This window comes from Myxocyprinus asiaticus, chromosome 4 (genome assembly GCF_019703515.2).
Source record: "Myxocyprinus asiaticus isolate MX2 ecotype Aquarium Trade chromosome 4, UBuf_Myxa_2, whole genome shotgun sequence".
Lineage (NCBI taxonomy): Eukaryota > Metazoa > Chordata > Actinopteri > Cypriniformes > Catostomidae > Myxocyprinus > Myxocyprinus asiaticus.
The window spans coordinates 30,599,438-30,627,066 of NC_059347.1; the positions used below are offsets into that span (position 1 = coordinate 30,599,438).

General features: G+C 37.1%; 1 protein-coding gene across 2 annotated transcripts in view; it reads left to right on the top strand.

Moving 5' to 3' along the window:
• The window catches only part of LOC127438155 (WD repeat and FYVE domain-containing protein 3-like), a 124,892-nt gene that overhangs the window by 56,739 nt on the left and 40,524 nt on the right, over positions 1 to 27,629 (top strand). Inside the window, exons 16-41 of one of the 2 annotated variants that reach the window (XM_051693505.1) lie at positions 3,107 to 3,219; positions 5,535 to 5,769; positions 7,374 to 7,474; positions 9,518 to 9,736; positions 10,521 to 10,702; positions 12,938 to 13,169; positions 13,410 to 13,570; positions 14,439 to 14,550; positions 14,725 to 14,915; positions 15,360 to 15,512; positions 15,904 to 15,977; positions 16,340 to 16,501; positions 16,787 to 16,881; positions 17,094 to 17,214; positions 17,569 to 17,786; positions 18,171 to 18,361; positions 19,675 to 19,809; positions 20,087 to 20,266; positions 20,435 to 20,668; positions 20,893 to 20,992; positions 22,695 to 22,855; positions 23,498 to 23,727; positions 26,250 to 26,359; positions 26,535 to 26,717; positions 27,192 to 27,349; positions 27,483 to 27,560. In XM_051693505.1, the coding sequence (XP_051549465.1) occupies positions 3,107 to 3,219; positions 5,535 to 5,769; positions 7,374 to 7,474; positions 9,518 to 9,736; positions 10,521 to 10,702; positions 12,938 to 13,169; positions 13,410 to 13,570; positions 14,439 to 14,550; positions 14,725 to 14,915; positions 15,360 to 15,512; positions 15,904 to 15,977; positions 16,340 to 16,501; positions 16,787 to 16,881; positions 17,094 to 17,214; positions 17,569 to 17,786; positions 18,171 to 18,361; positions 19,675 to 19,809; positions 20,087 to 20,266; positions 20,435 to 20,668; positions 20,893 to 20,992; positions 22,695 to 22,855; positions 23,498 to 23,727; positions 26,250 to 26,359; positions 26,535 to 26,717; positions 27,192 to 27,349; positions 27,483 to 27,560 (4,129 nt within the window). Of the gene's footprint in view, positions 1 to 3,106; positions 3,220 to 5,534; positions 5,770 to 7,373; positions 7,475 to 9,517; positions 9,737 to 10,520; positions 10,703 to 12,937; positions 13,170 to 13,409; positions 13,571 to 14,438; positions 14,551 to 14,724; positions 14,916 to 15,359; positions 15,513 to 15,903; positions 15,978 to 16,339; positions 16,502 to 16,786; positions 16,882 to 17,093; positions 17,215 to 17,568; positions 17,787 to 18,170; positions 18,368 to 19,674; positions 19,810 to 20,086; positions 20,267 to 20,434; positions 20,669 to 20,892; positions 20,993 to 22,694; positions 22,856 to 23,497; positions 23,728 to 26,249; positions 26,360 to 26,534; positions 26,718 to 27,191; positions 27,350 to 27,482; positions 27,561 to 27,629 lie in introns of both variants that reach the window. The other variant, XM_051693513.1, reaches the window with a different exon arrangement.

The window sequence follows — 27,629 nt, forward strand, 5'->3', positions numbered from 1 at the left end:
GCAGACTTTTTTACATTCACAAACAGTTATATAACACACTACATGAAAGATAATATTTGAAAAACCATAATAGATGCCCTTTAAATCTGAGTTTTTGTTATTTGATACTAAAATTAATTTGAAATGGTTATATTTGTAGACAAATGTCTCAGCTAACAAACCATGTAAGGGAACAGGTTTTTAAAAAACTGTTTTTTTCTGAAAATTGACATTTATTCACTTCGTAATTTACTGTAATTTGCATCAACTCTGTCAGACACACTATAAAGCATGCTATTTTAATTATATAATAGTAGTGTTAAGTAAAGGTGTTAATTGCTAAAATACATTCTATATATATATATATATATATATAAAAAAAATTTCTGTTTTCACACTATTCTGAATATTCTGATAGAGTTGACAAAACTGAATATTTTCCTTCTGAATATATCCATCTAAACCATGTGTTGTACACTGGAGCCATTTTTTTTTCTTTGCTGAAGCTGCCTCTATAACCTAAACTAAAATGTAAACATTTATCCCACAATTCTTAACAGAAATTATCGTAATAGGAAGACAGAACTGACATGTTGAAGCTGTGACCACAGAGACTTAAACATTGTTTGTTTAAAATATTAAAAAAAATATACAACTTACCAGACCATGTGTCCTACTGTTGCATCCACCTTGAGCAGGAAGTGTGAAAGGGGTACTCAGAGTTACAGCTGACCATGACATTGTCACAAAGTTGACACACAGTGAGGACACAACTTTGAGGGCAGTTTGAAGGCAGTTTTTATGGAAAATATAATTTAAAGTTTACTTTATAAATTGTTTGATATCTTACAGATTTCATTTAATATTTAAATGTATTTTTAAACACTTTGTTTGGCAGTATAACATTGTGACCTCTTGCTCAGGCCAGGTTAAGTTACATGTGCTTTAAAAAAAATCTAATAAAATTATGAAAAAAATATATAAGTCAGTATACACAATTCATTTAGATTGAACTTTTCAGGATTTTTATTATTATGAATTTCTTGATTTTTAACATAAAAGGGACTTTTGTATGTAGGACATGTTTTGTCCCTTATCTCAAGAATCTGTGGTTTATAATACATAGAATAAAATAGAATAGAATAGAACCACACAGGATGTGAAATCTTTTATTGACGCAGCCGGGCAAAGTGCATGTGGATGTGGAATTGTACAATATGACATATCGTCATAACCAGGTGAAAATGCTACTTGATATGGCAAAATCCCAGCCAATCAGAACACATTTGAATTTTAATAAAAATGTATTTGGAAAAGGATTTTTGACCAATGAGATTTCACTGTGGAAACAGCTGTCTAGAGCGACACAGCAGAAATTGAAACCACAGCAAAAACAGAGACCAAAATGCCCTGTCGATTGTCACAGCTAGTTAGAACAAAAGCTCAGATTTGCATGGAAGTAGTAGCTTTTATTGATTGTCACAGTGTTGTACAATACAATACATTAAAGGCAATAGTGTACTTGGACTGTGATTGAGTACACATCCAATAGAACTGTCAGACGCCCAGCTCTTTGTCCAGTACATTTCAAGGCCTTAGCAATATTATTTATTTGATTATATTAATACATGTTTTTGAAAATAATATCTTTATGGAACATGTTTCTATCCTCAGCTCTCTGTTGGCTTGCCTCCCACATATGAGCTCTCTTTGAACTTCTGATTTTGTTTATAGCAAGACCACATGAGTCAGTTAAAAATCTGTTTTGCTCCTGGGGATCCTGCATGATTGGGTCTTTTTTTATTTGATCTTATCATATCTGCAGGTTTGCTTTAAAGCAAACTGACATCTCAATATTATTCAAAACTCTCCATGGGTAGTCTGTAAGTAAAACCACCAAACGGATTAGCAATTTCAATTTTTCGCTTGGCTGATCTGACGTGATGGTGGTTGCAGACTCCCTTCACTACAAAATACAAAACACAGCAATTCACCTCAGCTTATTTGAGGAATCAAACTCAGCCTCATATCTTGCCTTAAAAACAATGCTGAAATGCTGAAAAATGAATGCTTAAAATTGCTCCAGTTATTAACAAATATGGTAACACTTTACAATAAGGTTCCATTTGTTAACATTAGTTCACAACATAAGTTAACATGAACTAACAATGAACAATACTTTCACAGAATGTATTAATCTTTAGTTAGGTTAATGTCCTGAATAATTTCAACAAATACTAATACATTTTTAAAATCCGGAGTTGTATTTGTTAACATAAGTTGTTGCACTATGAACTAACAATAAACAATTGTATTTTTATTAACTAACATTAACAAAGATTAATAAATGCTCTAAAAAAATATATATAAGAAAAAAATTGTTTGTTCATAAAACCTAAAGTATGAACTCATTTTAATGAATGGAACCTTTCTGTAAAGTGTTAGCATAAATATTAAATGAGTTTTACATGTATTATCTTATTCATACAGTGGGGTTAAAAAGTCCACTTGTGAAAATGTTCTATGTAGCTTTTTTATTATTATTATTATTATTATTTAATAGTTTTCTGTAATCACAAATTTTAATATCAGTATAACAAATTGAGCAAAAATTGGAAATGAATTGATTTGCACACAAGCTGATTTTACAAATTTGTGTAAAACCTGATGATCCATGTTACCCCTTTGATTTTAGAATGTTCTAAAGAGCATCTTTTGTGCTTCAAGGAAAGCAAGGAAATCTGACTTTTTGTACAAAAGAGTTAACATGGAAATTGTAAAAAAAAAAAAAAAAAAAATAGCTTATTTGATTAGTGACCTATACATACTGCATAATCTTAAATATTTCCTCCTAATTTTGTGTCATAATGTTTCTTTCGATTTACAGTTTTCAAAACCCGAAAACTTTATTTCCAGGTTTACATTTTTTAATCAGGTTTAAATTGAGTATTTCAAAATGGACTCTTGAAAGTTTTGAACCTCACTGTAAATATCTTAACAAAATTGATGTTTACAGTCATTTTCTCGATTTCTAAAAGTTGTTGTCATGCTGGAAGATTAAGCGAACGCTTGTGGTGTGATTTTTAATGCTGTCTTCATACAATGCTCTTTTAATATATATTTTCAGGGAATTTTTGCGGCTAGGGAATCCTCTGAATTGCGGTGCCTGGGACAAAAAGCTCCTGAAGCAGTACCGGGTCCACAAGCCGAGCTCCCTCAGCTATGAAGCTGAAATGCGAAGTAAGAAAAAAAAGGGGGAATGCAGAAATACTGCTAGAAGTGTCACTGTGCTTTTGTACCATACCTTAAATCGTTTGTGGCAGTGTTGTGTGGTCTTGTCTCTGTGGTTTCTCTGTGGGCCGATGAAAGAGAGGGACATTTCTTCAGGCTTGACTGACTGTGGACTTGGTGAAATGCTATCAATCAACATCAGACTCAAACAAAACAAATGATTCTCTCGCTCTCCTCAGCTCTGCCAGCACAGAGCAATTCAACTGAACAGGGTTTTGCCGGAGATGAATTCCCAGTTTCCCTAATTACCAATGGAATTACTTTTCTCCAAGCTCAAACCATGTTCAGCGAGTCCTCTTTGAACTTGCAAATTTAAAGGTTTTCTGCTTGCTTAATGGAATCCCTTTATTTGATTCTGCAGTCAGTCCAGGGTTCAGTACAAGCAGCTAATTTTATTGGTTATATCCACAACAGAAAAAGACCTAAAACAGATTGAGAGGGAATTTGACCAGACAGGAAGTTACCTTCTACTCCCAAAGTGTCAGATTTACGACATTGAACACACATGCATTTTCTATCTTCACATTCCTTTTTTTAACCTTTTGCCCTTTCTGTTACACTGGTTCACTCTTTAAACACCAACAGAAACATTAGATAAAAAAAATGACTAATTTTACACACAAAAAATACCATGTGTATTATTTGCATAAATAACAGTGTCTCCAGCAAGTAATTGGAAACTTAGGGCACACTGAAAATTTTATGAATTTCATTGCATTGATAACAAAATACCAAACCAATCTGCAAACAAATTGTTCTAGACCTTTTTTCAGAACTAAACTCACTTTTCTTGTTTCTGATATTTTGTTATCTCAGAATATTTCCACAATTTTTTATCAGCTAGGATTGTTAATTAGGTGAAGCGCAAATTCTTACACTTGCTGTAATAAATCTTATCTAAATTACATCATGATTTGCAATCAACTGATTCTAATCTTGCATTAGTACTGTTGTCTCATATTTATCGTGCATTCTGATGTAATACTAACAGCAGCGGAATTTCCAACTTGATCTCATAGTGAAAACGTGACTCTATATACATTTTTGCAAAACTTGTTATATGTGTCTCCAGGTACAATTCCCTGCAGTTTCCAGGAGAAATGAACAGTAGAGGCGCAACAACAGCTATGTGTTTTATTCACTTTCACTCAAATCATGACTTTAATGGCTGATTATGACTTTATAAATACTTGATTTCTCTCCGTTACTCAGAACCTGCTATTTTATGAAATCGCACATATTTGTTGGAAATCGTCCAACATGATTAGCTTGTGTGGTAACTCACCTGATAGGGCGTTGGCCTTGGAGTCAGAGGACTGCGGTTCAAGTCCAGCCAAAAACTGAGTCATAGAAGCAGCACGAAATGAGGTGGTTGCTTCAGAAAATGTACTTTTTCATTTCGCTTCTGCATTTTAAAACACTAATGGTTAGGTTCAGGCATTGATAAGGTAAAGATGTCTTTTTTTAACGTCTCATGTATATTTTAAAACACTAATTGTTAGATTTAGGCATTAATAAGGTAAGGATGTCTTTTTTTAATTCTCATATATATTTTAAAACACTAATGGTTAGGTTTAGTCCTTGATTTGGTAAGAATATCTTTTTTAAACGTCCCATTTATATTTTAAAACACTATTGGTTATGTTCAGGCAAAAGTATTAAGTTAGGGAGCTGTGTTTTTTTTATTTAAAATTCACCTTAAAACCTCGTCTTAACACGACACAATTTTACTCTCTTTTGGCGCCCCCAGCTGAACATTTCACTGGAAACCTGCAGCCAAACGTGTTATACAGCTTAAAATTGTGAATTGCAAAAATGTTCACGTAAATTTCATGAGATCAGGCTGAGAATTTACTAGGCGAGCCTGACTGTATCAAAACTTAAAAGCATAGTTTACCCAAAAATGATAATACTGTCATATTTCACTCACCCTTATGTTATTCCAAGACCATATAACTTTCTTTATTCCATGGAACACAAAAGGAGATGTTGGGCAGAATGTTTGCCCCAGTCACCATTCACTTTCCCTTTTTTTTTTTTTTTTCATACAAGACAGTGAATGGTGACTGAAGTTGTCATTCTGCTTTTCATCATCTTTTGTGTTTCACGGGACAAAGAAAGTCATACAGGTTTGGAACAACATGAGAATGAATAAATGAAGGCAAAATTTTCATTTTTGGGTGAACTATCCCTTTAAAAGTGTTTTGCAACTTTATAGTGTATGTAGTTGTACCCAACCAATATTTGACCTTTTGCACTTCCAGACAGCATGACCTTGTCCATGGAGGGTTTTGGGCCGGACAGTGTGTTCACTATTAATGAGAACAACAGCCAATACCGAATCAGCAGAAGTCTGGTTCGCTCGGCCGAGGGTAGCACCGTTCCCCTCACCCGAGTCAAGTGCCTGGTCTCCATGACAACGCCCCATGATATCCGTCTCCATGGCTCCTCTGACACGCCTGCGTTCGTGGAGTTTGACACATCATTAGAGGGATTTGGGTAAGGCTGACAGTGTCTACTCTCTTTTGAAGATCAAAAGATTATTTGTTTACATAGTCACTGTTTGTAAACAAGAGATATCCATTTACTTGTTAGGCATCAGAGATTTATTGCATTTACCAAATGCTTTCATTGATTAAAAATAAATTCAGTGATGTGCTTTTAAAAGCTTGACCTAGTTTAAAGCTCTCAAAAACAGAGGCTTGAAATGCGCTTAAATCTCTCAACGTATCACAGTTCAAAGCGCAAGAACGAATCCACACCGAACCTCCATCTGTTTCTGTTCGACATAATCCCATCAGGATGGAATGTTAACTGAAAATAAGAGATCTTTTAATATGTCAGTGTTTTCATTAATTATTAAAGCACAATGATTATATTTTTGTCTTCTTTCCAAATTATTAGAAGGAATGTTAATATTTCTGAAATGGGCTGAATGTTCTGTTTTTTTGCATCCAACTGTGACCCACATGCTTCAAATACTAGTTGTATACAGACTGAATTTTGTTACTGTCTCATAAAGGCCTTTCTGTCAGTTTAACAGTGCTATTACACAGCACATCTACTGCACAGTGGACTTAAATGCCACAGATTTCCATTCAACCTGTACCAGCTAAACAGAAAAACTAAAATGTGAATTTTTTATGCATCTTATGCAAAATCCTCCAATGTCCTTAAATTCTCTCTTACTGTACGTCCGAATAGGAGTACAGAACATAGAAACATGGAGTTCACAATAATTGAAGATGTAAAAATCACTTGTACTGGCTCACATTTCATCTCACAAATACTGAAAAATTTGTGCACGCACACACACACACACACACACACACACACACACATAGTGTGCTCTCCATCTGCCTTCATGAAAAATTCATGTAAACACTTTCCGTATTGGGGCATGTGGAATAGCCTAATGGTGCCGTCACATCTGGGCTTGAAGCTTTTTGGGTTCCGAGGCAGTGCTCAGGGTGGAGGGGTGGACACTAACCCCCTCATAAACACACACACACACACACACAAATACATGTCTGGTGGGGGAGTGTTAATGTGTAACTGTGTTTGGGTGGGTGCTTGTATGGTTGGTGTTGGGTGGGATATTCATTAGGCCACAGCTTTTTTTAATAATGAAATGTCATGTGAGGCTTCCTTTGTCAGAGTTGATTAGCCTCCATAGAGACTCCTTTAGAAGCTGTTCTGTTCTGAGTGACACTGGGTTTTCTGTTTATTTGATGAATCACAGAATGCTTAATGAATTAGAGATTGACAGCAACATTGCATGGGTGCGCACCCATTGTCATATGTGTTTGTAAACCTTCAAACATCATGAACATTTAGTCTGATTGCCTGTTTTTTTTTTAAAATTTTTTTTATGTGGTATAAACAATGTAATGCAGTGCTGTTGTGATGAGCACATTGTGTAAATGTTAAATAAAGCATGACACCCTCAAAAATAAATCCACATCTCGTCTTTAAGCCACAAATGTGAAATATTCTCACATTTTTTGACTTAATTAAAAAAGAAGAATACAATCTTCAAAATGCTTGGCTCACAGGTATTCCTGATAAACTGACATTTCCTTCTTATATTCTGCTCTCTCCAGCTGTTTGTTTTTGCCCAGTCTGGCCCCTCACAATGCACCATCCAGCAATGCCAACACATCAGGAGTCAGTGATGGGGCGGTGGTCAGCGGCATGGGAAACGGTCTGTACACAAACACACACAAACTAACCCCCCTTGGTTTGCATAACAACAGCCAGCAGCCTTTTACTTTTATGAGGAAATGCAAATCTTGATGAAGCCCAAAATATGAATAAAATGTACATTAAATTGATAAAGTATGCTAGTTATTCATCCATTAAAGGTGCACTCAAAAAATGTTTACTCCTAAAGAAATTAACTGTATGAATTATACATTATAAATGCTGTTTTATTCTACTTGGGGCATGCCATCTTAGAATCACATGAGCAGCTGAATATTACTCGCTTAATCTCAGCAACTGTCTTGCTATTGGACACTTTCTCTCTTGGATTAAATTAATCATGGCTGATTGTATATAGTGAATGTCTACAATGGCATCTGTAACTGAAAACTACTGTGTTTGAATGATGCTGCATCCACACCACTAGGTGTCACTGTAAGTCCAAGATGACGCAATCAAAAAGTTACTGAGTGCACCTTTAAAGGTGAAGAGTGTAATTTCTGCACTATTAGCATCACTAAACAAAATTCATCATTCTGCCCACTGGTCGGCCAAACAGATGCCCCTTCTCTAAACTCGCACTATGGGTTGCACTAATGTTGCAATGCTGTGCTTGCGGGTGTTTACATTTTCAGGAAAATCAACTTACAAATGGCTTATTTCTGGTTGTCCCTGCATATTAAGCCATGGAAAGAGAGAGTATTTAAACATTAATATATGTTGTTTGGGAAAAAAGATGGAAAAAAGGAGTTTGTTTATGAGTTATTAAGGCGGGATCTCAAAGGAGGTCATAGCAGCTTGACAGAATTTGGGAAGAGTGTCGGTACTTGACAGGCAAGAGGTAGAGAATGAACGAGAGCACAGGAGTGTGACTGAATCTTTGCAAACATGCTGGAGTCTAGAGAAAAGAGAGAGTGCAGTGAAACTTGACAGAGCAGATACAGAAATTATGTGTGTGTGTTTGCATCTGTGTGAGCATCACAGTCTCACAGCAGCCTTGAGTGGGCGTAGAAGTGCCTATGTAGTATTAATGAGGTGATTCAGGCCTCGCTGACTCTCCAACTCTCTCCTTTCCTGTCTTTCTCTCTTTGTTTTACTCTCTTTTGTTCTTCCGCCCCATTTTCTCCTCCTCTCTCTCTCTCTCTCTCTCTCTCTCTCTCTCTCTCTCTCTCTCTCTCTCTCTTGAATGTAAATGGATGATTTCAGTATTTATAGATAGACTACTGCATCATGTCCTCTGACCTATTTTTGTTGATGACATCATCATTGCTGCTTAGAGGGTTTCATTCAGATCCCTTGCAGGCTGGTCCACTGTTCCCATCTTTCTGTCAGGGGTGTCCTGGGTGTTAGGGTGCTGGCCAAAGTGGATTTGGTGCATCTATGTAGCTTGGGTTAAAATCTCAAGAATGTGCACTCATCGTGAGTAAGAGGTTATTATACAAAAAATAATTCCAGGGATGTTTTAGTAATAAAGTTGTTCACATAATGGGATAATTCACCCAAAAATTCTGTCATCATTTACTCACCCTCATATTGTTCCAAACTAATATAACTTTCTTTTCTTGAACACAGGAGGAGATGTTAAAAAGAATGTTTAGTCTCATTCACCATTCAATATCATTGTATGGGAAAAACAGTTTCAGTGAAACCAGTAAATGGTGACACCAGTCTGCCTAACATCTACTTTTGTGTTGTAAAGGAATTTTCATTTTTGGGTGAGCTTTCCCTTTAAATAAAGGCTTTAATATGGGACCATTGAAAACACTGTTTCAGTAAGGTGTGAAATGCTATATATGTTTATAGAGTCGACTTGTTTAATAACACCACTTGAATATTCCCTTTCCAACAATTCAGTTCCTGTTCAAGCAACAGTAGAATTTAAGAGCAATCTTAACTGGCCAATAAAATGCAGACATTCATTTTTATGCATCATTGAACAGCTAATGTTATATAACATTCTGTATCCAGAGGATATTGAATGAAAAATACACTTGTAGTTCGTGAAGAAAGTAGCCCCTAATGTGAAAAATTCTCATCTCTCTAGGCGAGCGCTTATTTCCACCCCCATCCGGCCTGAGCTACTCGACATGGTTTTGTGTTGAACACTTCAGCACGCCACCCCAGAGCCACGCTGTACGTCTTCTCACAGTGGTGCGAAGGGCCACCTCGTCTGAGCAGCACTACGTGTGCCTAGCCATTGTGCTCTCCGCTAAGGACCGATCTCTCATTGTGTCCACCAAGGAAGAGCTGCTTCAGAGCTACAGCAAGTGTTTCTACACCTCTTTCACTTTCTGTTCTACTGCTTCATTTTGTGTTGATGTCTGCGTTTAATGGTTTAATATAAATCAAATGTTGTGGGATGCAACTTTTTTTTTTTTTTCGAATCAGATGTTCATTTTTAGCCTTTTTATCTCTGTACGCAGGCCAAGAAACTACAAACATTCACAATACTTTTTTAATACTGTTGTTTGTGAATATTAAAAAATCTATTTAAAAATAAGAATAATTATACTAAATTTGTATTTCTTAATGGAAACACCAGTGCTTCCAAGGCAGCAAAAGAATAGTGTTACTGCTCAATTAAAGTTTAGGTTTTAAGCTTTGATTGCAATGTAAAGGCATTTATAAATGTTTGTGTATATGCAAGAAAGATGAGACCAATCACAATTCAGAATGCTAACAGATGTAAGAGAGAAGACTAATTGCAATTCATTATCTATTAAATTATCTACAAAACATTTGAATGGAGTTTGTACATATAGTGGTTCTGCTTAAATTAATTTGTAAAGTTTAATACTTGGAGTTAGAGATTTTGAGCAAACCCTAACTAGAATGTTTGAGGAATATCAATACTGAGATTCCTTACAAGCACTGTAAATATTTTGGGCTTGTGATGTCAACACATTAATGTATTGTGGGCAAACAACAATTCGACAAATTAAGCATTTATATGTAGGGTTATAGAGATTGTTCCTTATGAATTGCAGGGGAAAAGTTCCTTTGTCTGAGGTTAGTGCTCTGACATCATTTCCTCTCTCCTCTTGCAGTGGATGACTTCAGTGAGGAGTCCTCCTTCTATGAGATCCTTCCCTGCTGTGCTCGCTTCCGCTGTACTGACCTCATCACTGAGGGACAGTGGCACCACCTGGTGTTGGTTATGAGCAAAGGAATGCTGAAGAACAGCATGGCAACTCTCTACATCGATGGCCAGATGGTCAGCACAGTCAAGGTGTGGCCTAGCTCCAGAACTTTTGGTTTTGATTAAAGTGATGGGAAAAGTTGATGTTACATTTGTTTTCATTGTCTTAGCTAGCTTCGGCACAAAAAGCTTTGCGCTTGTAAATGAGGACCATGGAATTCTTTAAGGACATCTTTCATAGTGAATTAAAGAGAGAGTTCAACCAAAAATGAAAATTCTCTCATCATTTACTCACCCTCATCCCATCCCAGATGTGTATGACATTCTTTCTTCTGTAGAACACAAATTAAGATTTTTAATTTGCTCTGTAGGTTCATACAATGCAAGTGAATGAGGACCAGACTTTTATAGCTCCAAAAATCACATAAAGGAAACATAGAAGTAATCCATAAGACTCCAGTGTTTAAATCCATATCTTCAGAAGCGATATAATAGGTGTGGGGGTGAAACAGATAAAAATGTAAGTCCTTTTTTTACTCTAAATCTCCACTTTCACTTTTGCTTTTACATCTGAGTCACATGTGATGCCTGTTTAGTTTCACGTTCACATGTGGAAGTGGAGATTTAGAGTAAAAAAGGACTTAATATTGTTCTGTTTCTCACCCACACCTATTATATCGCTTCTGAAGATATGGATTTAAACTGAATTCATATGGATTACTTTTATGTTTCCTTTACGTGATTTTTGGAGCTACAAAGGTCTGATCACCATTCACTTGCATTGTATGGACCTACATTGCTGAGATGTTCTTCTAAAAATCTTCGTTTGTGTTCTGCTGAAGAAAGAAAGTCATACACATCTGGGATGGCTTGAGGGTGAGTAAATGAGTGATTTTTCATTTTTGGGTAAACTGTCCCTTTCAAACAAACCAGGGTGTGGCCTTGTGTGAAAGAGGTACGTTAAGGTTGTAGTAGAGTACTTACTAGAGCATTGTACATGTTGCTCACATCGCCATTTCTGTGGTCAGAATATCCTGCCCCGTTTCAGGTGATTTCACTTCTTTCAGCATAACTCAGAAACAACATGATTAATCTACATGAAACATTGTACTTAACCTGTTTCATTATATGGACATATATATGGTGATGCACTGCAGATCTTGTTTTGAGTCCTAGAGAGAGTTGCTATAACACATGTTCCCAAGACTCCCTGTAAATAATTATGCATCTGAACCTCCCTATCCGACAAATTAGCCACATAATCTGTTCATTACCAGTTCCTGACACACGTGCAGATCACACACACGTTTGCTTTTCTTTCAAGGTGGGGACTTTGCATTAACATCTATAATTTTGTACTGAACTAATGATATTTTCTTTATTTGCTAACCCCTTAACACAAGCCTTTTTGCACTTTTAGATTTTAATTAAATGTATATGAAACATTTATTAAATGTTTTAGTATGTTTATTAAACCGTTTTCCTTGTTGGCACAGTTGGCTGGTCCCCATAATGTACGTGATCATTATCCTTTTGGAGACATTTTTGATGCCCACAAACAATGTTGGAAAAACCTGATATTACGAACACGTCATCAAAAAAAATGCTGTGGTAAACCAATATTTCTAAGATTTCCATTTTATGCTCGTGTTTAATTCCACCATTGACGCCCTCACCACTGCAAGCTTTACAGTAAGCAAAATTGTTTGAAAACAACTTCTTGTTTAGAGACCTATAAGGGGTGCTTCTCATTTCTGAAATTGTTCTAAATTGTCCTCGTTTCCTTTCCTGGCTTCCTAACTCCTCCCTCTTTGGAAACAAGGAAAGAATGGAAGGGAAAGAAACGAGGACAGAAGAATCAAAGCAAGATGGATTCATAAAATGAAATGTCCTGCTCGCTCAAGCGTCATTTCAAAGCACCTAGGAATGCTTGCCGTTAAGTTGTTGAAACTTGATAAATTAATAGTCATACAAAATCATAATAATTCAAGATGCACTGGTAAAGTATGTGACAATTATGGGTTATTTAAACCACAAAGGTGAAACATGAATTAAAACTGTTGTGTGAGATATGGAGGGGGAGGAGAATTTATGCATGTATCAGGTGCTTCAACCAAAAAGTCTTCCACGTAGAATTCTCCTGTGCTTCCTCACTCAAGTGTCCTCAAAGCTTCCTCTGCACTCAGTCATCGCCTTCTCGCTGTGCATTTAGAGAATTGATGCATTCTTCATGATGGAGGACTTTGATCGGTTTCTGGGTAAAAAATGAGAAGCACCCATAATCTCACTCGCATCTCTTGTTGTTCACTGTGCTTGTCTTCATAGCTACACTATGTTCACAATGCTCCTGGTGGTTCTGCCTCCACAAACCCACCTGTGCTGAGCACGGTGTACAGCTACATTGGTACACCACCGGCCCAACGCCAGCTCTCTGCGCTAATCTGGCGACTGGGGCCCACACACTTTTTGGAAGAGGTGCTGACTGCTGCCAGTGTGGCTGCCATCTACGAGCTGGGGCCCAATTATGTGGGCAGTTTCCAAGCTGTTTACTTGCCCTGTAAGTACCTGTGTTTTCCCAATGTGGTGAATAACTAGGGACTATGGAACTAAACAAAGATTGACATTTAAAGCAGATATCTTTTTTACTGTAAATTAATGGACATTGTATTCTTTAAATGTTTTAGTTTGCATGTGTTGTCTAGTAATGTGTATGAATTGGATCCTGTGGTTGCTTGTTGTGGCTTATGACAGCAATCGTGAATAATTGTAAGCTTATCTTCTCATACTGTATGTCCAGGTAAAGACTCAAAGACTGAGGCTGTGCCGTCCTGTCCTGTTGCATTGGTACCCGAGGAGAAGGTCTCCTTTAGTCTCTTTGCACACTCAGTCTCTACTCTCACTGTGGCCAAAATCAGAAAGTTCTACAACAAACTGGACAGCAAAGCCATCGCCAAGCAGGTAAGCACCCTTTTTTATGGATTTTTACAAATTATTTTTGTTTCTTGAAATGTTTACATGTTTTTACAAATGTTTACATTTGCAAAAACATATTTTCATATTTTGCCATTAAATGCAAAATGACCATATTCTTATGACACTAAACAACTTTTAGTAGTGACCCCAGTTTAATTTGTCCTTTACTTTATCTTTAGTGATTATTTATCTCAAAGCTGTCTAAAAGAAATCCTGGAGCATGATTAAAAAAGCCAGCAACCTGAAGAAAAGGAATTAAAGGGAAATTCGCTCATCATTTGCGCTTTCTTCTGCAGTACAAAAATAATGATTTTTAGAATTATATCTCAGCTCAAGTGAATGGTTGCCAGAACTTTGAAGCTCAAAAAGCACATAAAGACAGCACAAAAGTAATCCATATGATTCCAATTGTTAAATCCATACATTCAGAAGCGATATGATAGGTGTGAGTGAGAAGCAAATCAATATTTAAGTCCTTTTTTACTATAAATCTCCACCTTTGACCAGCCCCCAATAGTAAAAAAACAAAAGATGAAGAATGTGGAAGTAAAAGTGAAAGTGGAGATTTATAGTAAACAAAGGACTTAAATATTGTTCTGTTTCTCACCCACACCTGTCATATTGCATTTTATTAAAAAATGTTTGTGTTCTGCAGAAGAAAGTCATTCACATCTGGAATGGCCTGAGGCTGAGTTAATTGAGAATTTTTTTAAACACTTTTCTCAAAGTTTGGGACAGATCTGCCTGCACAGGTGCAGCTAGATTAACCAGAGAAGGACAGGGCATGTTTTCACAACCGTCTACTTTACTTATGGAAGTGTTCACTCATAGTGATATTTTCATCCTCTTTCAGTTGGGGGTTTCCTCTCATGAAAGTGCCACACCAGTCAAGCTAGTCCATAATGCTGTGGGGCATCTCAATGGACCAGCCAGAACCATTGGAGCAGCAGTCATTGGTTACCTTGGTGAGTGCTAACTCAGTCATACATGTGTTGTTTTCCCCATTGGGAAACCCTAGGTTTGTGGTTGAATAAAATAACACATTTTAAGAACATGAATGAAAAAATGTGTGGCACAGCTTATCCAGTAATCCAGCTGTTTATGGTATGCTTTCATATCTGCAATCTTGTTCTATAAAGGTGTGCGTGCTTTCGTAACCAAACCAGTTGCCACCAACCTCCAGTACACTGGAGGGGCTGCAGCCATTTTGGGCCTGGTTGCCATGGCGTCAGACGTGGAGGGTCTTTACGCAGCAGTTAAAGCACTAGTGTGTGTCGTCAAGAGCAACCCACTAGCTAGCAAGGAGATGGAGCGTATCAAAGGGTACCAGGTGGGTTACAATAACATGTACACTATGACCTTTGAACTAAGGATGTCCTGGATTCCCTTAGCTATATCTGTAGGCTGTTATGAGCCAATGAGGTGGCAAGTTAAATGATAACAGTGAGCCCGGTCTGTTGTATAATCTGGCACAATAAGGGTGGGGCTGGCTGGGATAGGTTTGCTGAGAACGTACCCTTATTTACTCCCCTGCTGCTTTTAGTAGGTCTGTAGATATACTGCAATATTTCATGGTGCTTTAAGAGTGTTTGGTTGTATTTGAAATTAAACTTCTGATCACTGAATCCTGAAATAAGGATGAGAATATAGCAGATCATTCTTTCTAATAACCAGAAGTGCTTTCTTGTATAAATTTAGCGTCAGTCTATTTTCTGTATTATACTCTTTGTCCAAAATCAGTTTCAGAACTTTAACTGATCATCTTCTGTTACAGCTGTTGGCCATGTTACTGAAGAAGAAACGTCCTCTGTTGAACAGCCATATCCTGCACTTGACCTTCTCCCTGGTTGGCACCGTGGATAGTGGCCACGAGACCTCCATCATCCCAAACACCACAGCCTTTCAGGATCTACTGTGTGATTTTGAGGTGTGAAGCTGATATGGGGAGCCTTGGTAGTAGAGCTGTTATAGGTGGGCCGTTCTGCTCTGGACCCAATGAATAGGCTATAACATAGAGGGTTGGTGGGTCCCAGGACAATGCTTTTATATTATATTTAAAAATCAAAGCAGATCAAAATTAGATATGGATAACCAAAATGAAAATATTTTAACCTGGTCTTTTTTTTTTTTTTTTTTTTAAATAAAAAACTACCCCCTTTGCATAGTTATTATTAGAATTATTTTTTTATTTTATTTTTATTCGATGGGTTTAAGATTTTTTTTTTAAGATTATTATTTTATTTTTTAATAAAATAAAATACATAAAATAAAGATGTGTAATTCTTTAGAGTTTAGATTTTTGTTTTGTGATCTTTCAGGTTTGGCTTCATGCTCCTTATGAACTTCACTTGTCTCTCTTTGAGCACTTCATTGAACTTCTTACTGAATCCAGGTAATCCCTCTGTACTCCAACACTCTTTATTGTATCATTGATTCAGGACAGTTGATTGAAACTTTTCTGCAATGTAATGGCACATGGGCCTGTCTTTAATATTGAGCTCTGTAGAAATGTTTTAGAGCACACTAAAACACACAGTGGTTATTCGGCAGTATTAAGCAGTACTTGAAGAACTGAAGTGCTTAACATGGTATGTGAAATATCTGCGATCAACTGCAACATACAGAAGGGGGATAAAGAACATGAGAGGAGATGTCATTTTGATCCGAGTTTCAGATTAAGAACTGCGATTTAATAAATAATTTAGAATCAGTACTTGCATCATTACAACTGAGTCCATTTGTTTGTATTCTCAGTGAGGCTGCTAAAAATGCCAAATTGTTGCGGGAGTTCCAGCTGATCCCCAAACTGCTGCTGACACTGAGGGAACAGTCTCTGTCTCAGCCCACCATTGCTGCCATCGGCAATGTCCTCAGTCTGCTACTGCAGGGCTTTCCCAACTCATATGACCTGCTCAGGTAAACACAGAGATGTGCACCTTTTTAAAATACAGTATATGCTATCCAAACCCCATAAAGAGAACACTGAATCAGAAGTGACAGATTCTGATATAGGACTATTTCAATACTCCACAACATATTGATTTAAAAGTAGAGGTGACTTGACAGGGGTCTTGCTTGAGGATTTATTTGATTTGGCTAAGATACGGTACCTTTACTGTACGTGGTAAAGCAGCTTTCTTGTATGTGCTTTTCTAGATGGCTTTGTGTTTACTTGTGATCTTTTTTTTTATATAAATCAAGATTTGGGCAGTTCACCTCTTCAACATTGCCGACATTTGCAGTCTGTGAGAAGTTTGTCGTTATGGAGAACACCAATGAGGAGAAGATTGACAGAGGTGAGTCATCTTTCCAAAGCTTGCACGTATCAATACATTAGCACCATGTTGTTGGATCAAGACGACAACATTTAGCATCACCTTGTTAACAAATCCAACCCATAGGAAATGTAGCATTGTCACTTATTAGGTGTCTTGCACAAGGAGCGAAAAAGACCCCAAAATATTAACTGTATCATTTCACTTTTCAATGATTTTATGTGTGTTTTTAGGAGTTGATGATGAGTTTGGAGGCCTCCTGTCATCCAACCTGATTCTTCTAAGGAACAGACTCCTGGACATCCTGCTCAAGCAGCTCTTCAGCTGTAAAGAGAAGAAAACTGTTAATGCACAGTAAATGATGCTCCATATTAAATTGTTTCAAAGATTAGACTTCATTGCACTGCATTATAGAGCATCTGCAGCATTGTAACTGTGGCGAACTGGTTTAGGGTTAATATCTGGTATTGGTAAAAGATGGAATTGGAGACATTCATTCAGTCCAAGTGTTTAACATTAAATTGTTTCTAAATTAAGGCATTGATGAATTGTTTAACAACATTTATTATATTACATTATTATACTTATATTTACAGTATATGCTTTACATTCATATTTAACACTCACCATAACAGTCTCAACCCCTTAAAGAATTTGTCCCTAAATTGCCTCTCTGCTCAACCCCCCCCCCCCCCCACCCAAATGCAGGGCATGCGAGGAGCTTGTACGCACCTTGGGTTTTGATTGGTTGCTGATGTTTATGGAAGAGCACATTCACTCTAGCACGGTGACGGCGGCTCTCTTGATCTTGGTGGTGTTGATGAGTAACCAATCCATCCTGAACCGGTTTAAAGAAGGTCTGTCTGGTGGAGGCTGGCTGGACCACACTGACTCTGTGCTCACTAATAAGATTGGCACTGTTCTGGGTGAGTAAGAGGCCTAGCAGCGCCCTAATGTTTAATTACTAGTGCCACTTAACCAAATTGTGTCTTGAAAAATGTATCATAGATTTGTTCTTTTGATTTGTGAGGAATTGTTATGAGTTAAAGAGCAGAAAGTCTGTGCTTTTAAAGTGCTATTCCACCTTTTTCCTACAATGTTTATGTACATTTGTTGTAATCAACCTTTCATTAGTTGTTGATGGCTGCAGTGGGTGTTAATGTTGGTGTAAAAATAAAACAAAGAATGGAAATGAGCAAAAACTTTAAACAAAACAAAAAAATTTAAAAGTGGGTTGTTTTATAGTTTTTTTTTTTTTTTTTGTAATATCTGTCTGTTTGCTTCTTTCCTCCTCTCCTATCCTCTCTCAGGCTTTAACGTGGGTCGCAGTGCAGGGGGCAGGTCAACAGTGCGTGAAATCAACCGAGATGCCTGCCATTTCCCAGGATTCCCTGTGTTGCAAACACTACTGCCCAAACACACCAATGTCCCAGAGATCTACTTCCTGCTCATGGCCCTCTTCCTTCAGCAGCCAATCACAGAGCTGCCTGACAGCCTGCAGGTACATGTCAGTATGCAACCCTTTTTTCCCTACCAAACAAATTTAAAACACTTTTCACTGTGTTGCATGGGATCTCACAATGCAATCATCATGCTTATGTATATTAAAGGGATAGGTCACGCAGAAATGAAAATTCTATAACACTTTACTAAAAGGTTCCATCTGTTAACATTAGTTACTGCATTAGGAATCATGAACAAACAATGAACAAGATATTTTTACAGCATTTATTAATCTTTGTTAATGTTAGTCAGTAAAAATACAATTGTTCATTGTTAGTTCATGTTAGTTCATTGTGCATTAACTGTTAACCTTGTCATCTTTTGATTTTAAAAATGTATTACTATATTTTGAAATGAATATTAAACAAGATTCATATATTTGATAACACTTTACAATAAGGTTCCATTTATTAACATTAGTTAACATAAACTAACAATGAACAATACTTTTACAGCATTTATTAATTTAGTAAAATTAATTTTAGCTGCCATAAATTCTGTGAAAATATTGTTCATTGTTAGTTCATGTTAACTAATGTTGTTAACTACTGTAAATAATGCTGGTAAATAATGGAACCTATGTGTAAAGTGTTACCGAAAATTCTATCATCTATTCACCCTCATGTCTTTCCAAACCCATATGATTTTCTTTCTTCTGTGGAACACGACAAGAAATGTATGCAGAATGTAAGCCTCAGTCACCCTCAACATTCTTAGCATTTTTTTTTTCTTCTTTTTACATACAATGAAAGTTAGTGGTGACTGAGGCTGTCAGTCCCTGACATTCTGCCTAACATCAATTTTTGTGGACCATGGAAAAGAAAAAGTCATACAGGTTTGGAACAACATGGGGAGAGGGTGTGTAAATGATGGCAGAATTTTCATTTTCATTTTTTTGGATGAACTATACTTTTAAGGCGACTTGCACTTTGCTAACTAGTTACCAGTGTTAAAAGATGAAAAAAATAAAAATAAATCTTATATCATTTTATTCATCAAATCACCCATTCTGTCACACATACTTTATAAAATTGTAACCATCTAACACTAACCATCTACACTTGTGACTGTTCCCTATGTTTGAGACCATTGTCTCTGTACATCTGTACATTCTATTAGAAGTCATTTTTTAGCAAAATCAATAAAGGGTAATGTTGCATTTAGTTTATTTGTATTCATTTTTGTTTTTTAATTGATGTTGATTAATTACAGCTAGTTGTCATTGATGTTCTGCTTCCACATCCACATTCAGTGATTTTCAAAATGCCATAATAAATGCATGTAAAGTGACATGACCCTATCTTCCCACAGTTTGACCTGGACTCTATCTGGATGTTTATATTTGGCGTCCCAGCCTCCAGTGCTACAGTGGTGGGTTCCATTCACAACATGTGCACTGAAGCAGCGTTCCTTCTCTTGGCCATGCTGCGCAGTATGCTCAACCTGGTGAGTCTCCAACCCACCTGCCAAAGAAATATGACTCCCAGGAGCAGCTGTTGTCATAGTGATGATTGTTGTGGTTGTCATTGGTAGATTATAAAAGATGTTTAAGCTGTAACTGATAGGGGTTAAGAAAAAAATGGGGAATAATAGTTTCATTGAGATGAAGTCTGTTAGAATATAAAATGTAAGTTGTTCTCATTACCATAGTCTTCTCAAAATAAGATGAGAGCAGAAGATGACATAGCTTTGGATATTTTTTTTTATCTTTTCTAAATCACAGCCCTGGCAGTCAGAGGAGGAGGGATCGTGGCTGAGAGAATATCCCATCACGCTCATGCAGTTTTTCCGTTACCTCTACCACAACATTCCAGACCTGGCACCCATGTGGCACAGTTCAGACTTCCTTTGTACACTTGCTGCTACAGTTTTCCCTTTCAATATTCGCCCCTACTCAGAGATGGTATGCTGTTGTGATTTGATTGTGACATTATATTAAACCATATTAGCAGCTTTACACATAACTGCTTTTAAATCCTTGTACAATTTGTCTTTTTTAAGACAAAAATTATTTTGAAGTTAGGTGTTTAAAAAGTTAGTGGTTTAACTGAGAAATATCTTGTTTTCTCAGGTGACTGACTTGGATGATGAAGCAGGCTCACCTACAGAGGAGTTCAAGGCTTTTGTGACAGATACAGGCATGAACCGCAGTCAATCAGAATACTGTAATGTAGGCACTAAAACCTACCTAACCAACCACCCAGCCAAGAAGTACGTCTTTGACTTCATGAGGGTCCTTATCATGGACAACCTATGCATGACGCCTGCCAGTAAGCAGACCCCCATCATTGACCTTCTGCTAGAGGTAAGAGGTTTCATTTGTTGCCAGGAATGCTACATGAAGCATTCATTCCACATCATCCTGACTTTATTATGTTTAAAGTGTTTTGTATTTTATACTTTGCAAATGTAGTTATTCCCGCAGCAATTCCCTGCTAGAGATTTTGAAAGTAATGTTGCTTGCCAGAAATCATTATGGGAGTGTCCATCAGAAGGTCTGAAACACTTAACATTACGTTCTGTCACCAGGCCTCACCAGAGCGCTCCACCAGAACCCAGCAGAAGGAATTTCAGTCCTACATCTTGGACAGTGTGATGGAACAGCTCCTCGCTGCAGATGTTCTACTGGGTTAGTTCATTATCCCAACTATCTGTATTTGGGTTTAAAGCAATAGTTCATACAAAAATGTATATTCTGTCATCATTTACTTACCCTCTTATTCTTAAGGAGATAAAGTGCAGATTTTCATGGCTGCTCTTTTCCATACAATAAAAGTAAATGGACACAGGGACTGTCAAGCTCCAAAACACAAAAAAAAACTGTAAAATTATGCCATACTATTCATTAGGGGTGGGCGATATGACCAAAATCTTATCTCACAAAATGAATAATTTTATATCACAAAAAGGATATATAATGTTATAGTAATTTTTTTCAAAAAATTTTTTTTAAATAGTTTATATTATAAATAACCATATTGTAAAGCCTTTTTTATATATATATATATATATATAATCTAGTCAATTAAATAATTACTTTATATATTAAAGCTACTTCCTCATATCTAAATATTTTCTTTATTTAGAACTTGACTAACAAAGTAAAAATAAAATATATTTTTGTTTTGTTTTAAATCAACCTTACTATAGGGCTTAATCTCACATTGTCACATTTCAATCTGATGTTGTTGACTAGTATTATAATTATTATAAACTTAAGAAACTCTGCATCTTCTCAAAGCACTGCAACAAAGGAAATAATACATAAGGAAGAAAATAACATAAAGGGAAATAATCATTTCATTAGACTCTTAATGATTAAAGTAATCTCTGTAGAGAATATTTGAAGGCAAACATGGCCGGTTTGTTTCCTAATATCTAACATCATTCGAACAGAATATTATTAAGGGTTATGTGCTGTTTAAAAACACATGACAAATTGTATGTTGTTTTACTCATCAGTGGTGGTTAGAATGTTGGGCTGTCTAGCCGTTTGAGATGTTTGAAGATGTTCCAAATGGGACAAACGGGAAACCTGCTGGACAAGTACGCACTTGCATGCTCCAGAAATAGTGACAATCACGTGAAAGATGCACATGTCAAATAAGAAGCCTATTTAGAATGCAAGATGAATGCTTTAGTGGCCCGAAATATCACTTGGGCGGATGGCGAAAAATTTTCAGAACCTGAAAACCCTGTCCATGTTTCTTCAGTTGTCTTTTTCAAGTCTCACGTGAAGCCGCTCCACCTTCCGCTTCCATTTCTCTGACAGAATGTGGACATACTTGTAACATGAATAGATTGAGGTGCACATTTCTTGCCACGCGGTGGTGATTTGCCTAACCGTGAAAGAGACGATAATCCAAAATGTATACCAGTTGTTAAATTTCTACCAGTTTATCGTGTATACCGGTATCATGCAAAATATTACAAGTCTTATGAAGTTATACGATAGCTTTTTTTGTGTGTAATAGACTGAAATAATTAGTATTATTATTAACATTATTCACTGAAGTCATTAATTCACTAAAGCTCTTTTACGTTCACGAAAATATTGAAATAAGCTTCTCATCAATGATGATCCGTCATGAAACACGCAAGAATGTAATTGGCATAAAATGTCTGGATGTTCCATGAGTGACTTAAGGTAGAGTAAAAGGTGAAATAGTTTTAATTTTTAGGTAAACTACTCCTTAAGCTGTCGGTGTTCCCTCAAAGCTATAAGATAACAACATTTCCTATTAATGTAATTTTCCATAAGTTATTATTATCTCAGAGAAGCAATTTCTTCATTGCACATCTTACCTGTGTGTGGGCCTGTCCTCCAACAGGTGAGGAGGCATCATTGCCAATAACAACTGGAGGAAGTTACCATGTCTTGGTAAATAACGTCTTCTACTTCACCCAGCGTGTGGTGGATAAGCTGTGGCAGGGAATGTTTAACAAAGAGTCCAAGCTAGTGGTGGATTTCATAGTTCAACTGATCAACCAGGTGAGAGCAGTCCTATGACCTCATACCAGGGGTTGCCCAGGTAACCTCCAATTATGCTTTCACACCACCTACAGCCATGAAAACAACCACGCTTGTCCCAAATCCAAAAACATCTCTTAAGAATTATAAGGGGAAATTGAAAATTGACAGAAAATCAAGGCAATACAAAGACTTGCTTTGGACTATATATGTGGTCTAATTTATCATAATTGATGAACATTCCATACTTTCATACAAAGTACATTTCATTCAAAGTAGGTTTTATTGGATGTCGAATGTTTCAATAAAAATAGTGTATAAGCATTTTCATGGAGAGGTGAAAAATAATAACATCTGTTGAAATTACTGAACATTATACATTAAATACCTTGTGCCATTTTATACATGTATGATCAGTTTACTCATCTATGGATGCAACAAAACCACGATAATGTGATGGCAACCACATAGAGAGTATCCTAGAATTATCCTGTTAATATAAACATTTATGGTAGTTTTACAATCCACTACACACTCGCTTTCGCACATTCCCATGAGAGACTTAAAATTGCATTCCCATGTGACTTACAGCAGTGTTGGTTTATCAACAAATCTCCTTTTCTCCCTTCTGTTTTCCCTCATTGCTCATTTTTCCTTCAACAGTCCAAACGGCGATCTCAGGGTTTGTCTCTGGACTCAATCTACCATTGTCTGAACAGAACGATCCTCTACCAGCTCTCCCGACCACACAAGACGGTTCCACAACAGGTGACACTGCTGGATTCACTGCGTGTGCTGACGGTAAACCGAAACCTTGTGCTGGGACCTGGCAACCACGACCAGGATTTTGTGGCCTGCTTGGCCCACTGCTTAATCAACCTGCACACGGGGAGGTGAGAGATAAACAAAGAGGTGGTAATTTTTTTAAGGCACTTTAGATGAAATCAAGGGTTTATGATTATGTGGATGGTTGGATGGATAGAGGGATACTTTGGATTAGGGGTGGGGGAAAAAATCGTTTCAGCGATGTATCGCGATTCATACCCAAACGATTCTGAATCGATTTTCAAAAAAATCAGAATCGATTCTGAGTTCAGTTTAAATCATGGCAGAGCAGTGGCGTGTGCCAAAGACAGATATAGAAACAAAGATGTGAGATAAGTGCATACACTGAAGTCAAGTGCACAAACGCGACTGTTTGCAGATGAGCTGTATCAAACACATGCCCATTTGTGCCCGAATGAAACTACGATCCCGAAATTCTTTCACAAACCCACGCACGTAGCAACGGGAGAGTTTATTCATGATAAGAAGCCAACAAACAACATGAAAGATGAGCTCGCACCCATTATTGCACTGATTTGCACACAACGGGGGAAAACACAGAAGAAAATAATGACGAGGCAGTGGTTCGGGAGATGTTGGTGATGTTTTCATTTAATTTTATTTATTTTTTTCTCGATGCTGTTCTCTGCTCTTGCGCGCTCTCCATTTCATTGGCTTTTGCTATATTGCCGGTCATTGCCGGTCACTCGCTTGTCAGGACAGTGCGCACACCTGATGATAAAGATATGAAATGCATCGTGGCTTTTGCGACAGGGTCGTGCGATCTTCTACTCGCAGAGCAACCAGATGGAACAGTGCATACGAGACGCTTGATAAATTTCTGGAGCAACAACTGCGCTATTTAAACCACTTTACTATCACCTGTGCAGGAGAGGAGAGGAGAAGCTGACAGCTGCACTCTCATAGAAGCAGATATATCTCTCATCCTGGACCAGTAACTTCCAGTTGTGGTTAAAAATTAAAATGAATAGCATGGCATAGATTAATTTTAAATAATAATTAAATACTATTAAATAATTTACAATGCTTAAACAAAAATAAAAAAATATATATATATAATCAGTTGAAGTAATGGTATTCAGTGTGTTTTGATGGAGAACCAATATTTTTTTCTTATGCTGTTAAGAGATTTTTTTTATAAGGTTCTAAAGAAAGAAACTGAAAAACTGAGATACTCTTTTAAACTATAGAACCATTTATTTAATCTTGTGGATGTTCCATGTTTTGTTCACAGCTCATACTGAATGTAAAAGGCCAGTTTATGTAATGTGACTAATTCTGATTTTTTAAAACCGCTGTTAAATAAAAAGCTGAAAGGGAAAATATAGAGAGTAAAAAATAAATTTTGAAGAAACTGAAAAAAGAAAGAAATTGAAGGACAATATGCATCTTGATGCATCGAGAATCGTTTTATAATCAAATCGTTACCCTTTGAATCGTAATCGAATCGTGAGGCCAGTGCAGATTCCCACCTCTACTTTGGATGGATGGATGAATTGATGGACACAATGGATGGATGGATGAATACTATGGATGGGTGGATGAATTAATGGATACAATGGATGGGTGGATTGATACTATGGCTTGATGGATACTATGAATTGGATGGATGGATGGATGGATATTATGAAGACTATGAATCGATTGATACTTTGGATGGATGGATTCGATGGATGGATGGATAGATGGGTGAATGGATAGAGCGATACTATGGATGGATGGATACTATGAATCGATGGATACCCTGGATTTATGGATATTATGGATGGATGGAAACCAAGGATTGATGGATGGATGGATGGATAGATAGATAAATAGATTTTTTCAATCTCAGCAAAGTTTGTGTTTGTGCACCTCTCTAAATGACTTTGCTGTTAATGTGTGTGTGAGTCACTGTGAGACTTGAGGGGGAGGCTTGCGTTGTCATGACTCTGTATTCAGGCTTACTCAGAACTTTGGCTTCAGAGAGACTGAGAAATGAGAGCAGCACAGAATGGTGAAAAGAGTTAGTGCGCTGTGCTGGTGAACTGAGAATCTGCACTCCACTGACACAGGAAGATCAATAGCCTGAACTGATTTGATTTAGAGTGTCTGATGATGTGCTGAAATTATAGATTATTATCCTTGCTGCTTGTCATCTAGAATTCTGACTCTTTTTTTTTTTTTTTTTTTTTTTTAGTAACTGAATGATGACCTTCAGATGATGTTTTGTAACCTGCACTTGCCATATGACATACAGGATGGGTTCTTAAGGGAATAATTCACCCAAAAATGAAAAATTTGTCATCACTTACCTCCATATTGTTCCAAATCAATATTATTGACAAAAATAAAACAATTGTATAAAACAAAAGTGGATGGTGGTTTTATTATCTAAACTCCAAAAAAGATTAAAAAAGAACAATACAAGCATCATAAAAGTAGTCAATACGATTCATGGAAGACTTCTGATGTTATATGATTGCTTTGTGTGAGAAAAAGACCCAAATATAAGCTGTTATTTACTGATAATATTCCCCTCTGCCATTGCTCTTGAATATAATTTGATTATGCTGATCTTCTGTTACAGTAGTGTGGAGGGCTTTGGTCTGGAGGCCGAGGCCAGAATGACCACCTGGCATGTCGCAGTTCCTTCTGAGAATGAGTCAGACAACGTCCATAGCCAGGATGCTAGCGAAGGTTGTTGTTCAGTTTTTCTCCTATCACTTCTGCAAAAAATGTTTAATAAATCTGTGGTGCTGGATTTAAGTGTAAATATTTAATACCTCAAACTTTTCAGAAACCTTCATAAGAGCCAATTGATATCTGACTGTTATTCAGTCTTTTTAAACCTTCTTTGGGATGTGTTTGTCAGGTCGTCAGTTGCTGCTTAAGGCAGTGAATCGTGTGTGGACTGAGCTCATGCACAGTAAGAGGCAAATGCTGGAGGACATATTTAAAGTGTCTCTACCTGTCAATGACAGAGGACACGTGGACATTGGTACTGCCCGACCTGCTCTGGAGGAACCTGCTGCCAAAAGCTGGCAGAATCACTTGGGTGAGGAAAACATCAAAACACACACACTCAAATTACTTCATATTTCCAACACATTCTCCCACATATCTGACAGTTACATTTTAGCTACTTGCTGCTTTCACACTATATTTATCTATATATCTTTGTCACTTTGTGCTTATTTTTTCTTGTTACACGTGCTTGTTAAAGGGGAAGTGTGTAGTTTCTGCACCATTAGTGGCATAAAATGGAATTGCAAAAATATTGACTGCTTTCAAACACATTTCAAAAACTCCCCGTTTCTCATTGGTCGGACAAGCTGGTATTCCCGCTCCAAACTCACACCATTGGTTGACCCAGTGTTATTATGTCTGGCCCAATCTGGCTGCTCAAATAAACAGATTGTGTTTCCTTTGGTGCCACAAGTGGCACAGAATTACGCACTTCACCTTTAAAAATGTCACAGTGACACATCATTTCTCCTACTGTGTCAAACCTTCTCTGTTCTTCCTCTAGTCCATGAAAAGAAATGCATCAGTAGAGGTGAGACTGTTGCTCCAGTGAATCAGTCCAAACTCTCTCGAGTCAGCAGTGGCTTTGGTCTGTCAAAATTGACCGGTTCCCGTCGCAGCAAGAAGGAAAGCGGAATGAACAAAAACAACCTCTCTGCTCAGGTACCTAAACCAGACCAGAAAACTCTCACAAATGGGAAAATTATTTCACATCTGATAAAATCTAATTGACTTGCACAGGCAGCTGGTGTTCACACTTATTTGTTCTAGAGTGTTCTGTTTTACCTGTCCACAGGAAACCTTCCAGTGGATGTTTACGCACATCGCTGTGGTTCGGGACTTGGTAGCAATGCAGTACAAGGAGTATCAAGAGGTAACCTGCACCTTAAGTGCAAACTGGGCAGTTGGATATACTTTAACCTCCTGAGACCCCCGTGTGACT